The 15667-nt window shown below is 50.3% G+C and overlaps 1 protein-coding gene across 11 annotated transcripts in view; it reads right to left on the bottom strand.

The window, feature by feature from the left end:
* The window catches only part of PTK2 (protein tyrosine kinase 2), a 154672-nt gene that overhangs the window by 79201 nt on the left and 59804 nt on the right, over nt 1-15667 (bottom strand). For all 11 annotated transcript variants that reach the window (XR_008427515.2, XM_053930016.1, XM_053930017.1 and 8 more), the window contains 3 exons: nt 11631-11718; nt 4249-4328; nt 3611-3673 (listed from right to left, as the gene is read on the bottom strand). Coding sequence is in view for 10 of the 11 variants with exons in the window: in XM_053930016.1 (XP_053785991.1) it covers nt 3611-3673; nt 4249-4328; nt 11631-11718 (231 nt within the window). In the remaining variant the exon portion in view is untranslated. The remainder of the gene's footprint in view (nt 1-3610; nt 3674-4248; nt 4329-11630; nt 11719-15667) is intronic.

Below are 15667 nucleotides of genomic sequence, written 5' to 3'. Positions count from 1 at the left end.
GGCTGTCACCTCACACCCGGGAACCTTGGGCTCTCTCTGCTCACAGATGGAGAGGCCACCTCCTCCTGCACCCCATGGTGCTGAGGGCGAGATGACGAGAGTCCGGTCCTGGGACCAACACCAAGGGGCGCTCCCCCACCCCTGGAGCACTACAGGCCCCTCCTGTCCGGTGGGTTGGGTCCCCAGGCCTGCCTACCAACATCTGGAGCAGAGGGAGGTGTGGCCCGATTCTCTGCTCCATGCCACTGCCTGAATGGACCAGGATGGAGTGGGGAGGGTGGGGAGGCTCTTGCACGGGCCTGGGGAGAGGGGTGAGAAGGGGAAGATGCAGAGCTGTTTGGGAGGGACAGAGAGCCAGCAGAGCTACATGACGGACACGTGGGGAAGGGAGAGGGAAAGGGGATCGTGGAGATGCGGATGTCAGGCGCTGGGAAGGGGAAAGCTAGGGACACCAAGAGGTCTGCCTCAGACATGGGGGACTCGCCCTCCCAGGGGGCTTCGGGGAGACAGGTGGATGAGGGGAGGGCCAGGGCAGGGATGCCTCTTCCCACTGTGACACCGCTCGTGCCATCAGTCAAATAGGTTACATTTCTGTGTTTCTTAGTCAGGTGGAAAGAATTTGTTGTACTTGTTTCTGCCACAAATAGGGAAATTAAAGGTGGACCAAGAGAGTGGTATGGTTTCAAGAAAGATGAGAGAGTATATTTCTTTGTGGGACTAAAGCCTATTACTGGGTGTCACTTTATTTAATATATTTTATTGATTATGCTATTACAGTTGTCCCATTCCCCCCCCCTTCCCTTCACTCCGTTCCACCCTGCACACCCCCTCCCTCCCACATTCCTCCCCTTTAGTTCATGTCCATGGGCCGTACATATAAGTTCTTTGGCTTCTACATTTCCTATACTATTCCTACCCTCCCCCGTCTATTTTCTACCTATCATTTATGGTACTTATTCTCTGTACCTTTTTCCCCTCCCTCCCCCTCCCACTTCCCTGTTGATAACCCTCCATGTGATCTCCACTTCTGTGATTCTGTTCCTGTTCTAGTTGTTTGCCTAGTTCATTTTTGTTTTTGTTTTTTCAAGGTTCCGTTGTTGATAATTGTGAGTTGGCTGTCATTTTACTGTTTATATTTTTTATCTTCTTTTTCTTAGTAAATCCCTTTAACATTTCATGTAATAAGGGCTTGGTGATGATGAAGTCCTTTAACTTGACCTTATCTGAGAAGCACTTTATCTGCCCTTCCATTCTAAATGATAGCCTTGCTGGATAGAGCAATCTTGGATGGAGGTCCTTGCCTTTCATGACTTGGGATACTTCTTGCCAGCCCCTTCTTGCCTGTAAGGTCTCTTTGGAGAAATCAGCTGACAGTCTTATGGGAACTCCTTTGTAGGTAACTGTGTCCTTTTTTCTTGCTGCTTTTAAGATTCTCTCCTTCTGTTTAATCTTGGGTAATGTAATTATGATGTGCCTTGGTGTGCTCCTCCTTGGGTCCAGCTTCTTTGGGACTCTCTGAGCTTCCTGGACTTCCTGGAAGTCTATTTCCTTTGCCAGATTAGGGAAGTTCTCCTTCATTATTTGTTCAAATAAGTTTTCAATTTTTTGCTCTTCCATTTCTCCTTCTTGCACCCCTATAATTCGGATGTTGGAACGTTTAAAGATGTCCTGGAGGATCCTAAGTCTCTCATTTTTTCTGAATTCTTCATTCTGCTCTGGTTGGATGTTTCTTTCTTCCTTCTGGTCCACACTGTTGATTTGAGTTTCAGTTTCCTTCCCATCACTATTGGTTCCCTGTACATTTTCCTTTATTTCTCTTAGCATAGCCTGCATTTTTTCATCTAATTTGTGACCAAATTCAACCAATTCTGTGAGCTTCCTGATTACCAGTGTTTTGAACCATACATCTGATAGGTTGGCTATCTCTTCCTTGCTTAGTTGTATTTTTTCTGGAGTTTTGATCTGTTCTATCATTTGGGTCATTTTTTTTTTGTCTTGGCCCGCCTGTTACATAAAGGGGTGGGGCCTTAGGTGTTCACCAGGGCGGGGCAACCCACCTGGCTGCACTGTGACGTTGTATGTGGGGAAGGGGTCCAAGAGGGAACAGTGGCACTTGCTCCACTCTCTGCCAGATTTCAGTCACTTCCCCCACTACCTACAAGCAAAGTGGGCCCTGCTGGTGCTGATTCCTGGGTGGGTGGGTGGGTTTGTGTACATTCTAGGACCCTGTGGGTCTCTCCAACGAACTCTCCTGTGAGGCTGGGAGTTTCTCCCACTGCCACCCCAACCCCCAGAGGTGTTTTTAATCAGTGGTTTGAGGCTTTATTTCCCTGCGCTGGAGCCCTGGGTTGCGCAGTCTGTCGCCAGCTGCAGCTTTCCCCACCCTGCTCCACAATCCGCCATCTTGCTGGGTCTGCCAGCCACCGTCTTGCCGCAAGTCCTTTCCGCCCCCTGCTGCTCATCTCCGCCCCTCCTACCGTCTGGATGAATGTTTCTTCTTTATCTCCTTGGTTGTCAGACTTCCATACAGTTCGATTTTCTGTCAGTTCTGGTTGTGTTTTGTGTTTAAGTTGTTGCTGTCCTTCTTTTGGTTGTGCGAGGGGGCACAGTGTGCCTGGTTGTGCGGGGAGGCACAGTGCATCTGCCCACGCCTCCGTCTTGGCCGGAAGTCTGGGTGTCACTTTAACTTCCCAGGTGCAAACAACTCCACTGCAAAAACGCTGAGGGCAACTAATGCTCGGGAAGTCCACAGTTTAGTTTTTTCCAACAACTTTTGAGTAACAAGGAATCTGTAGTACTTGTCCGTGTGCTAGAGCTCTTTTAAATGGGACACTTGGCAGGTAAGAAAATAAAAATGAGGCTAAAGCACAGAAAACCACTGGAAAACCTCAACATCCCCCCTAACCCGTTTCCGCAGGTGTGATCGTGAAGCCGGTCTCCTGCGGGCTCCGCAGTGGCACGCCTGGGCACTCCGCTCAGCTGCGGGGGCCTGCGGGCTGCCGCACCCCACGTCGACCCCGGATCACAGCGCACACTTGCCTCAGGGCAGCGTGGCTTTAACTTCAGGTGGCGGGAGCCTCACTTGAGCCCGGACACCAGGCCTGCAAGATAACGTGCCCGAGAAAACTGGTGACCTCTTTAGGGCACTCAAAAAAAAACGTGCACACTCACACGTGCAAACTTCCGGAGAGAGGTTCCCCACTGCCTAAGGCTGGCCCGTGAGGGGCAGGAAACCCTGACAGCCGCCACACCACGCCCTCAGGAGCCAGGCCCTCTGCTGGAAACCCAGGGGCGGCGCTCTAGCCGCCACCCCATTGTCCGTACTTCTGTGCCTTCGCAGAGGCTGCTCTCTCTTCCTGTTCAGCTCGGGACCGGCCCAACACCCCCTCCGGTGCCCACACTCCTCCTCCCAAACTCAGAGTGGACCGCCACCTCAGGCGTCCAGTACCACCCCTCCCCGACACCCTCCAGCACTTCTACGTTAGTCCCTGATATGTTATTTTATGATACTTTTAAGTAAAGATAAACTACTGAAAACTACAGTTTGAAGAATGATTTAGTTGTGAATATTTGCTTTTAGAAGGCTTATTTTCAGATGCGTAATACTTACTCCAATACTTCATAGTTCGACTTCTTTTCTAGAGCATTGCCCCGCATCTCCCAGTATGACCGCCTACAATCAGGAAAGATATGGGTTTCATATACGTGTCAAGAATGTCTGCACTGTCCAATGATAAAAACTGCTGTGGCTCAGCCACAGGCACGCTGATCAAGTCTGAGCACAGAGTGAGCTTGACCCGCAGCGCGTCCACACACCCTAAGGAGGCAGCTGGCTAACACAGGCTGGCGTCTAGGGAGCGGCCCCTCCCACCTTTGGGCAGGGCAGGTCTGGCTCTCTGGCAAGATGAGATGTGGACAGCGGCTGTGAGAGACCAGCTACATTCGCCACCTCTGCACTTCACCTTTCATCTGGGGACGGCACCTGCTAGCCGAACAGCCACGGGGACACCAGAGGGCCGCTGTGGTCAGTGTGCGTCACACATACCCCCGCCCCATAGAGGCCACGGCGCAAACACAAACGTGACTACCAGACACGTCTCAGAATGGCCAACCCCACTCAGAATCGTCTCAAATGTTCAATCACGTTTCATTCCATATTTTACTGGTAATCTTCACGAGGAAATAAAAATACCCAGTTAGTTTCTAAGCATGATGAATAAAGACCTGAATGTACGGTCAGCACCTTACCGTATTTCCAGACAACCCAACTTCAGAGCAACGTCCTGGTCCACTTGGTCCGCTATCTCTGACATATAATCGCTCTTCACCTACGGTAAAAAGGGGAAAACAATGCTGTTTCAAAAGAACACACTTCAGACGTATTCATTCACTAAATGTCTGCTTTACGTATTTTATGCATCCTGTGTCAACAATGATGCTGGATGCTGGATGCGGAAATGAGTAATACCAAAAACCAGTGAAAGAAACACATGGGCCCTCCACACAGGAGCCTGCGTAGCCTGTGAGCTCCGTGAGGCAGGGGCACCAACCCTGGGTCGCAGGGCAAGCAAGCGAACAAAGCTCACCTGAGCTCCTTCCTTCCTCCTGTGTGTCCCCCCACCCCCAACTGTCTTCCAGGAAACCGGCCCTTGGTGCCAAGATGGTTGGGGACCGCTGCTGTAAGGGACAATGGACAGCGTCTGAACCGAAGCCATGCCATCCAGCTGTCCTCTACTGCTCCCCTCCCAAGTGGTCGGGAGGGAAACCAGGGGACAGCCACCACTTCCAGCCAAATCCCCAGGAGACCGTCTTCTTAACTCAACCTTCAGTTCCAACAGCATTTTTAGATCTTAGTGCAAGACCAGAAAAATTTACATATTTCAAAATCCATCTAACTCTATAACTGAGGCGCTCCCACCTACCCACCCACTGTGATTGATCTGCAAAGTAATAAAGCATGCTTCAAGTCTAACATAAAGAGACGAATCTAATAGAATTACACAAGTGCTTTCTAGCACTGGCTACACTCAGCTGACATAGCCAATGGACCATGGGGCACTAGAGGACCTCCCAGCATGAGGCCATCTTCCCAGATGAAGTAGCTGAGCCTGTGTACAGGTGAGCGGTAAGGGGGCACCAGCCGCCACTGCTGTTGATGCTGGGGAGACCCATGTGAACCTCAGTTAAGGGACATGTTCTCTGCTTCAAGCCAGGCTCCATTCTTCCCATTAGCAGACATGCCCCATAAAACACTGCACTCAGCTGCTAGATTATGGACTTTACCAAGCAAAACTGTGGACCCTCAGCTCGGCGCTCGGGCTCTGGTTGTGGAGTACTTCAGAATATCCCATTCTGCCTCTTGGTCCTCAGCCCGACGATATTTACTCTCGGGCCCTTTACAGAAAAATTGCGTTGACCCAGCCACAGAAAACCCTGAACCTCTTTGCCCACCAGTTTGAAAGGTTTTGACTCCCCAGTGAGTCAGTCTGCCCTCCTTCTGCTGGCTGCCCCTCCTCGTAATCTGCCCTTGCAAAGACCCCCCACCCGCCCAAGACCTACCCTGCCCGATGCTCTCAGTGCCTGGCAAACGACACAGGGGAATGAACCTTCCCCTGCTCTCTGGGTGACTGCCAGGCCCCTGGAGAAGCCAGCCACAGGACGAGAGCCACTTTGAGTCCCTAGACAAACTCAGACAGTCAGCTGAGACGGTCAGGAAGCTCAGCCATGCGTGCCCAGGAAGTGTGCTAGCACCCCGCCTCAGACTTGCCCCAGCCGACCTGCCGCACCTGTTTCTTACGGAGGGAACTAAGTCTCCCGGCGGGAACGACCGCTCCAACAGAGAAGGAGTCAGCGTGCACCCGGACACGCACGCCTGCACACCCCGTCTGTCCCCCTCCCGTGTGGGCACCGGGAGCACTTGCCCGGCAGGGCACAGCCACCTGCTGTCGCTGGCCTGAGCACCACCTCCTCTCAAAGCTTCAGTTTCTGCATCAGCACCTCGACCGTGGTGGTCAATACACATTTACCAGCTGAACGAGTGAGCAGATGAACAAATGAATGAACAGCGATCAAACCGGGGCTCTGGTACCACTTTGTGTGAATGTTATTTTCCATATGAGACACACAGGCATTAGTCATTTCTATTCCTCACATATTGGAGGCAGTTAAGGCTGATTCAATGAAACTGAATTACTCAATCCACTACTTTAAGTACAAGGCTTTAATTCTAAAATCATTTTGTTTACACTTGTTTGTCTCTTGCTCCTATATATAGAAAGAAGCAAATCCGAATTTAAGAACTAAGTTCTCACGTCATTAGTAGGTTTACTATTGAGCAAAAATAAAGCCACAAGAGATAAATCAAGATGTGTGTGTGTATGTATGTACGTGTTAGCAAAATACTAGTTGTTCTGAATGAACCCTTGAACAACTCTGAAGAATCCACAGCACAGGAGCAATTACATCTTGAGGAAATTACGCCACCACAAAATTTTCTTAGAGATTAATTATGTAATTTTTAAACACTATTTACAGGTGGGAAAATATAATCACTTGCTTTATTTCATTCATTAAAACCATATTCTTATTAGTTGCAAAAATTAAAAAGGGAAAGCTATAATTTAACAATTCTAATGGGAAATCCTGTTTTTACAAAAGTGACTCAAAGTTCTGAGCCCTGGCTGGGGCGGCTCAGTGGACTCAGTGCCGGCCTGCGAACCGAAGGGTCGCGGGTCCCACTGCCAGTCGGGGTTGCATGTTCCATTCCACGGGCATGGGTGGTGGGCCAGGTCCCTGGTTGGGGGCACATGAGAGGCAACCACACATTGATGTTTCTCTCCCTCTCTTCCTCCCTTCCCCTCTCTCTAAAAATAAATAAATAAAATCTTTAAAAGGAAAGTTCTGAGAGTTGTCTTTCTTTTTTAATAAAGATTTTATTAATTTTTTAGAAAGGGGAAAGGAGGGAAAAAGAGAGGGAGAGAAACACCCGAGAGAGAAGCACCAATCCACTGTGTCTCACACACACTTGAGCGGGAACCAAACCCACAACCCAGACATGTGCCCCGACTTGGAATCGAACTGGGGACCCCTCACTTTGCAGAAAGACTTCCAACCACTGAGCCGCTCCGGCCAGGGCCTGAGCGCTGTTCTCCCACAGCAATGCCCACTACTCCTGACCCTCAGAGCTGTGGGACCGCGGCCGCATTCCATCTGTGGTCTGACGTGGCCCTGTGTTCTGTGACGTGCGCAGGCCCAGGACGGAACAGGGCCTCACAACAGGCCCTCCCCACCCCCTCACGGCGCCCTGCGGTTTGGCACCTCCCATGGCCTGGGCCCCAAGGCTGAGTTCTCTGTGCACACGCACCCCTGGTGGCGGCCCAGGACTCAGGGTCCCGTGGACGCAGTGTCCATTGCTTCCACAAAGCGTGTCTTGCCTGCCTTTCCCTCCGACTGACTCCCAGCAGTGGCACTGCTTTCATTTGTGACGTAGATGTCACTCACTGAGCGTTAAAGTGTGACTACGTGTATATATAATTGTTTCAAGCACGCCCGCTGGGCACCATTCGGGCAGACACACATGGCGACGCGAAATCTTCCCACCATGGCTAGGAGCCGGCCACCACTGCCACCCCTAGTTCAAGAGCAAAAGCTTGCGAGGCCGGGAGCTGACAGCCACGGGACGGCCTGCGACCGCAGGGGTGTCTCCTGGGGCTGGACACTGGGCTGCGTGTTCGCACATGGCGTCCGCAATCCTGACCCCTCCCACTTTACACAGAGAGGTCAGAGGGCGCACGTGCCCAGGCTCACAGAGCCAGGGCCCACCCCTGTGCCTCGGGCCTCGGCGTGGACCCCCCAGGAACGCCGTCAGCGTTGGCACACGCTGCTGAGGAAGAGGACGGACATGGAGGGGGCCCTGCTCACGGCCCTGGGGCCCCAGGTCGGAGACGGCCGCACGGGCGCCCCGGGTTCTGTCACTACTGTCGCTGTGCCGTGCGCCCCCTCGAGGCTGCGGTCACTACTGTGGATGAGCTGCGGGTCCTGCAAACTGGCATGAGTCTGTCAAGAGAAGACCTCAGAAAGCGCCCGTTGCTTTAAATCACTGTGTGGTGCCACGGACAATACACTCCCAGGCATAGTGTGCACCCGTGTTTCTGGCCCAAGCTTTCAGGAAAAAAAGCCTTTTGTTTTAATTTAATTCAATTTTTAATTTATTTATATTTAGAAATAAAACCAATTATCATATTCTAAGGGCATTATTTTGCATACAGATATCGTTATTGCATTCTAGAGTTACACTCTTACTGCATAAGCATAAATTACAGAATTAAAAACATTTATAGACACGGAATTAGTACTACCCATGTATAATGCACATCCTTATTTTTCCCTCAAAAATTTGGGCAAAAAACCTCACATTATACACAGCAAAATACAGTAATCTGTTTTGATGTCGATGTCACCTTCCCACTTAAAAACACAGGATGTACTTGGCCTTGCTGCTGAGGGCAAGTACTGTGCTGATGAGTTTCACCTCACTCTGCAACAGAATTGAGCACGGGGAACCCGCTCACACCTCGTAGAAAGTATTAATCCTCAATCACTCCACAACTAATTCCATATGTCACCTCAAATACTTAGGCTACCACATGAGATTCTGTTTTGTTTTGCTCTCATCTGAACACACGGTCAGCTAACAAACTTACTAACCAGACCCAGGGGTCACAAGTGAGGCCAGCCGACAAGAAGTGAGCAGGCCCCTTGCACGTGTCTACAGGCAAGTTTACAGCCTGTGCCACAGAGTTAAGTTATGGTGTTACATTCAGAGTTGTGAGCCAGTGAGTGAGCACACTCATTTAGACCTTAAAATACCTGTAGGACGAAACGACAACGACTTCATGTGAGACCCGAGCATCCTGAGAGCTAACGACTCCAGTGTCAAGTGGTTTCTGTACAAGATCAGTTACTATGACAACTTCTTGACCAAACATTGACACAGCCCTTCAAACAAAGGCCACCATTATCTGCAAAAGGTTGCCAATCAAATACTCACACTTCTCACAAATGCAAGTGCAGAAAGATAAGGAGGAATAAAATGCTATGTGGTGAAGGAAAAGTCCAAATTCATAGTAAAGTAGTTTTCTTTACTGAGCCATTAGTTTTAGCATCAAAGCTTATTTTTACAGGCTCCTGCTCTGTAGTGAATAGGGTTATAACAAGAGTCTTGTTTATTTTTATAGTGTGCTGATTATGATCTTTCAGAATATTCTAAAATGGGTCAAAAACACTGCGTGAATCATTTACACTACCTCACACTTGGGACAGCTTTAAACGAGACTGCGCATCCAGGACAACATCCACCAGCCAGCCACACAGCACTCAGCACACCCGGGGACACCTGCTTTTCCTCGTGACACCACCCCAAAGCACAGGGGGGAGAGATTTCAAAATAAATGATAACATTAAGATAGGTTATTATAAGTTCTCTCTCTCTCACTCTGGGAATGGTGGTAGAGAGAATCTAAACATAATTTTTTTTTATTTCTACCTAATACAAGAGTCAAAGCAGCAGAAACACCAACTCTCCTGAAACAGAAAGTGACAGAGATAACACTCAGGGACACTCACTAGTCCCCAGTCCAGACCCTCAAGATTCCCACAGGTGATACTCAGCAAAACCACAAACCGTAAGACGCACGGAAACGCACTACTGAACAAGAGTCGGAGCCCACGGATTCCAGATGCTGCGGCTCAGATTCAGAATAGAGACATTACCTCTTAACAAAATAACAAAGAAATAGAAGGCAGACAATTGTAAGTAGTAAGGGCCACAAATGGTGGCCTGGAAGATTTTTAAAAGTATGTGGGGCGGGGAAGGAATAAAACTTTAGAAAATAAAAAAATAGTAAAAACTCAACAAATGTACCACACAGCAACTTGGGGAGAGCCGAGGGGAGCTGGCAGCCTGGCAGTCCCCTGCTTCCCGGGTCCCGGGTCCCGGGCAGACCAGGAGTGGGCACCAAGCGCGAGGAGTTGACAGACACGGACTGAGAAGCTTGAAGGTGGGCCTGCCCTGAAACCCAGACGGAGTAACAAGCAATGAAGAAAAAGGAGTACCTGGGTCAACAACCTCTAAGACATTTTTAGAATAGAGGAGCAGGATGTGGACCTGGGGTACAAGCTCACAGACGGACACAGCAGGAACAGACAGGTGGAGGGAGAAGACAGATCACCTACAAAGACAGAAAGGATGAGAGCCAACTTCTCAAGACTCCAATAAAAATCAGGCAGAGAAAACAGTGTCCAAGTTCTGGGGGACACGGGACACGCTCTCCACCTGGGCAGCAGGCACCCGCCGCCTGCGCACGCCACCCTGCCATGGGACTTCCTCCTCACGGACCAGTGAGCCGGCCTCCAGCCCTGCTCCCGGCTTGGACCGTCAGTGGCAGCACCCGGTATCTCACACAGGGAGAAGTGCGCCTTCCCCTTTCCTGACACCAGGCGCCCGGTGACACCATCAGCCCTGTTCACCCTCATCTTCATGCTCCATCTTGGCTCACCTCAGTCCAGCCAGATCCACTCACTCAATCTGCTGCCTCGCAGTCTGACCTCACACCTGCCTCAGTTCATGCCCGAGTGGCCAGTGTGCCTCCTAACTTGCTGGAAGCCCTTTCAAGACCCAATCCATCCCTGGTACTGCCATCACATGGGGTGGTCGTATTTAAAAGGAAATTCTGACCAAGGCATTCCCTAAAGAACTTCTCTTCACCAGCTCCCAGTAGCCTGCAGGAGAAACCAAAGGTCCCCTTTACATACTGCAGTCCCTACCTCTCTTACCCCTCGTCCCAAGCCACGCTGGCTCAGACTCACACACACAGCATCGTTTGAAGTGCTGTCCTCCTCGCCTACAAAGTGGGAGACTCCTCAGACGACAGCTCTCAGAGGCCCGCGAGGCCCTGTCACACGACTGCCCCAGCAGCGGACTGAACTCTCCGCCAGACTGAGGACAGGGCGGCGCCGACCCGCTCGTTTCTGCACCGAGACCCACGCGGACATTTAGTCAACACTGTCATTCTCTCGGAAGGCACCAAGTGTGTCTAGTGGCAGAAGCGTGCGTACGGGTGTCTCTGGTTTCACCAGATGGTCTTGAGGGACACTGCTCACAAATACTAGTGAGTAACATTTATTGGGTCGTAAACCTGTGTTGGTTCACATTCATGTACATATATTTATTGCCTAGCTAATATCTTAGGGGGCAAAAAGCAAGCTGTTCTTCCTGTAAAAAGGTCCGTTTTGGCTGTTATGCACACTGCCTCCGAGATTGTGTGGGTGCGGCCGGCTCTGACAGTGAATTCTAGTGGGGCGAGTCTGTTGGTGCTCAGCCAGGACAACCACGCTGGAATGACAGCGTGAACACCGCTCGGGCCACTGAGGACTCACTGTCGTTTGTAAGAGCTGCCCGAGCACACAAACCTTCATCCAATGTCAGAAGTTCCTGACTTCTCACCAGTCTCACCGGTGCCACACAGTGACAAATTTATATTCCCCTAAATGCTCGGTTTACCAAATTCTCAAGTGAAGCTAGGTCACAAACAAGATTCGAAAAAACAAAGAAAAAAATCACCCTCCTATACCTGTTGATAGAAGAAATTCAAAGTTGGCTTGTCTTCAGTAAACTGGTTGAGAAATCCTTTTGGCAAATAACGAATTCTCAATTCATATCTGAAAAAAAATTCACAAAAGAGAACAGTCAGCAACCAGTCAACCTCCTGGTTCATCGTCTACAAGTACAGTGTGATGGTGAGTGCGGCCCTGCCACTCCTCTGAAATATTATTTAAAAATAAGGTGAAATAAAATCAATCCATCTGCCGGCACCTCATTCCTCAGCACAACTCTGCAAGGAGAGAGCGTGACGCACAGCCCAGGAGCCCCCCAGCCCTTCTGCCGCTGTGCCTGGGCAGTGCCCACACCGCCCCCCACAGGCGGCTGGCACTGCCTGCGCGGAGCCACAGCACGCTGGTCACCCACCAGCGCACTGTCAGCTGCGCCCCACGAGCAGCTGCGGTCTGCTCGAAGCTGGGGAGGAGGGCAGTCACGGGCTGAGGGTGGCCATTCGAGTTGTCTACACTTCCTGACTATTAGGAAGAATGCTGCTATGAACACTCTTTTCTTCTTCCTCTAAACACAAAAAAGTAAGTTATTTGCTCAGGAAGCCAAACTTCAAGAATGGTTGAAACAATGAATTTTCCCAGAATGCTCTCCACCCCTCTTTCTGTCTACCTAAGACGAAGACTCTGATGCATGTCCCCTGGTGAACACACCCACATTTCTGCGGGGCACCCACTAGGATGCTAACTCACTGGGTGACCACAAGCACACACTTCAGCTTTAGCCAATATTACCAACAAGTGAGGGAAAGTTGTACCACTCACACCCCCGCCAGTAGCGCGGACGGGGGTTCTCGTCCCTCTGCCTCCTCGCCTCTGCTGGGTACAATATTCCTATCCCTTTCATTTCAGTTGCGCTGACACTGATTTATTGCAGTAACACACGGTGATTTTAACTGGCACTTCCTTGATGAGTGATGGAACTGGGTTAATGAGCTTGGTTCACAGCCATCAGCTAGCTGTCTAGCCGTAGGTGACTAGAAGCTTGCTCATCTTCGCACCATCCGTGTCTGGTGCAGGAGTGCCCAGCGCCTGTTTGAGGGTCAGCAAGTTCAGAAGCCTGTCCTGTTTTCCAAAGATGCCACTCCCAAACCTGTCCGGGTGTTCCACTATTTGCTGTCCCACGGATGTAAATCTTTTTGAGATCTCTTGTTGAATTCAGTGCTGTAACAGCATGCTAGCCTTTCAAATTAAGGCGCATATACATAGTGTCAATTCAAGATAACATAAAAATCTGTATCAAAATACAATCTAGAACATCCTAAACTATCACTTTTGTTTTCTTTTGTCGTCTTTGAAAAAGGACACGTTTCCTCTACACAAAAGACTCTTCTCCTGTAAAGACCTGAGGAAAAACCCCCCCTTGCAGAGCGAGGAGCTGCTCAACAGCAGCAAGCAGAGGCTCCCTGAGCAGGAGAACGCAACCCACACCTTGATAACAATGAAAAGGACCGTCTTTTTCAGCTGCTCTGTAAGAGTCTGGAGGCCCTCTCAAATGCCAAGGGAGGCTTCTCCGGGCCCTGCCCTCCAAGCCCCAGGCACCGCCTGAAGGACCAGCCAACCGTCTTTTTGTAACTGATCCACTTACTCAGAAGCCAAACCCACCACTCCAGGTAGGTGATTCCAAGTAACTGAAAGAGTTATCAAAATCCACTTAACTAAAAAAAAAAAAAAAAAAAAAAAAAAAAAAAAAAAAAAATCCACTTAACTAGAATTATCAAAGTACAAACCTTTTAAGTTTAAATCTGTGACAGAAATCTCTCAAAACTGCAAACCACCTTTTGCTGCATTACCGACTCCGTGTGGTATTGCAGCTGAATCTTTTTTGGCTGACTCAGGTCCTACCAAATACCACCTACCTACCTACCTATCTCCCAGGAGCTCCGTGACAGGCAGCCCCGGGCTCCCATCGGGACCGCCTGGGAAAGAAGCAGGGCCTCAGGGTGGGGGCAGGTTGCTCCGCAGCGGCTCTGCACCACCTGTTTCCCTCTGCCCATTTTGCGTGCCATGTCTTCCTGCCCAACTGACATTTCCCGCCATTGTTCTCAGTTTATTTTGCTTTTTACTTTGTAAAAGCGTACCACACTATATGTCATCTTCTGGAACTTGTTTTTTTTTTTTTTTTTTACGATGGAGGTAACATTCACATAACAAAACACAACCCATTTTAAAGTGTTTAGTTTGGAAGAACACAGTCCTGGGATTTGGGTTGGTCACTCGGTGTTATGTGGCCAAGATGCACCCACATTGTTGCATGTCCCTGCAGCCCACTGCTTCATCTGGGAACATGCCGCATCTCCGGCGCCATACAGAAATGCAAGCCTCTCAAGGACAGAGCGTGGAGTGAGACTGCAGGACCGTAGGGCATTTAATCCCTTGGTTTTCAAAGGGATGTTAAGCTGTTTTCCCCAATGGCTTTTACCAATTTTTACCTTCTCCCCAGTAGTGCGGACAAGTCGTTGTTGGGTCCACCACCTCTCCAGCTACTGATCCTGCCAGACAACTCATTTCCTGTCAACCCCGCAGTGTGAGCCAGAATCTCACTGTGGTCCCAACTGGCATCTTCCTAACCACTAACTTGCCTGCCCCTAATCCGATCACTAGTGCACTAATGAAGGGACAGGGTCTTCCCGTGGGTACTGGCCCCACCTCTGTTCTTTTATAAAACGCCTTCATGTCTCTCGCTGGTGCCTGGAGCTGTCTGCAAGCTCCACGTCCACCGGCACTTCTGCTCTGAGCACCATCTCTCGTCGGTCACCTGTGTTGCAAACACCTTCTCCCAGCTCCAACTCCAGGCTGGCAGCATAAAAAAGTCTATCTTCAAACCTCACAGGACGGGAAACTGGCACCAATCATTCCACGAGTCCGGGCACTTTCATGTGAATATTAAGACCGTAATCATTTCTGCACTTTTAAAAATATATCTTTGGATAAACAGAATGTCTTATCCTCTGAAGTCAAATTTGCTATTCTCTCCTTTTACAGCGAACACTTTGAGGGCGTTAAGAAAATCTTCCCATTCCAGGGCCAGCAGGGGTCACTCAACTGTATTTCCCATTAAACTCCCTCTTTCCCTACACTCCATCCAGGCTGCGTGGAGTTTGTGTGTTTTTGAGGTGGGATCTAACTTTGCTGCTCCTCTTCCACCAGAAGAGCTGTCCATCGAACCAGCCCTTCCTTCCCCACTGAGGCGTCCTGGCAGCGCGGGCAGGTGGTCCTGCCGAAGCCAGTTCCCACCAAGTCCATGAGCCGCAGGCCAGCTTACCGAGGTGTCTGAAGAAAAGGAAGGCTGAGTGAGGAAGCCCCGCCTCAGGCTTACTTAACACAAGTAGACCCCACCGCAGACAGCATGGCGGAGCTATGGATCTGCTAGCAGTTACTCTACAAACCCAGCACTGTTGTTTGAACGCCAAGCCCTTATTTGTCAGAAGTAAAGCCAGAGCTCACAGTCCTCACAGGCCTACTGTGACTAAGAAGAACTGCAGCTGGGGGCAGAGACAACAACAGCTGCTGGTCCTGCTTCTGGTAGGGACTCAGCCCTCCCAGGAGGAGAGAAGAGACAGCTGAGTGACAGGACTCAGCTTCCACTTGGCCACCACAGAAGCTGCAGGATCCTGCGGGTCACTGAGCCTCTCTGAACCACAGCTTTCTCGTGAGTACCAGCAGAGAGCCCCTCCTTGATAGGGCCGTCATCACGTGAACAGACGCTGACGTCCACTGCCGGCCCACGTCTGCCTCCTTGTAAGCGACTGTCCCTACGGGGGTCCTGTGTGGTTCCCTGGTGAAGACAAGTCGCTGTACCATGCCAGAATTTTGTCTCTGGTTTGTCTTACAGTTCCGTATCGCTGACTCCGTTGTCACTGAAAATGCTTACAGGGCCAGAAGCCAGGAACAGTGGTACAGTGACTCAGACAAGGCCCCAAGGGAGGAAGAAGCTATCAGCAGGCAGAAAGGTTCGGGACTGCCACAGGGCAGAGGGGACAGGGGAGCACTTGCCCTAACT

This window comes from Desmodus rotundus, chromosome 8 (assembly GCF_022682495.2).
Source record: "Desmodus rotundus isolate HL8 chromosome 8, HLdesRot8A.1, whole genome shotgun sequence".
In the NCBI taxonomy this organism is placed as follows: Eukaryota; Metazoa; Chordata; class Mammalia; order Chiroptera; family Phyllostomidae; genus Desmodus; species Desmodus rotundus.
This window is presented reverse-complemented; position numbering and strand designations above follow the sequence as displayed.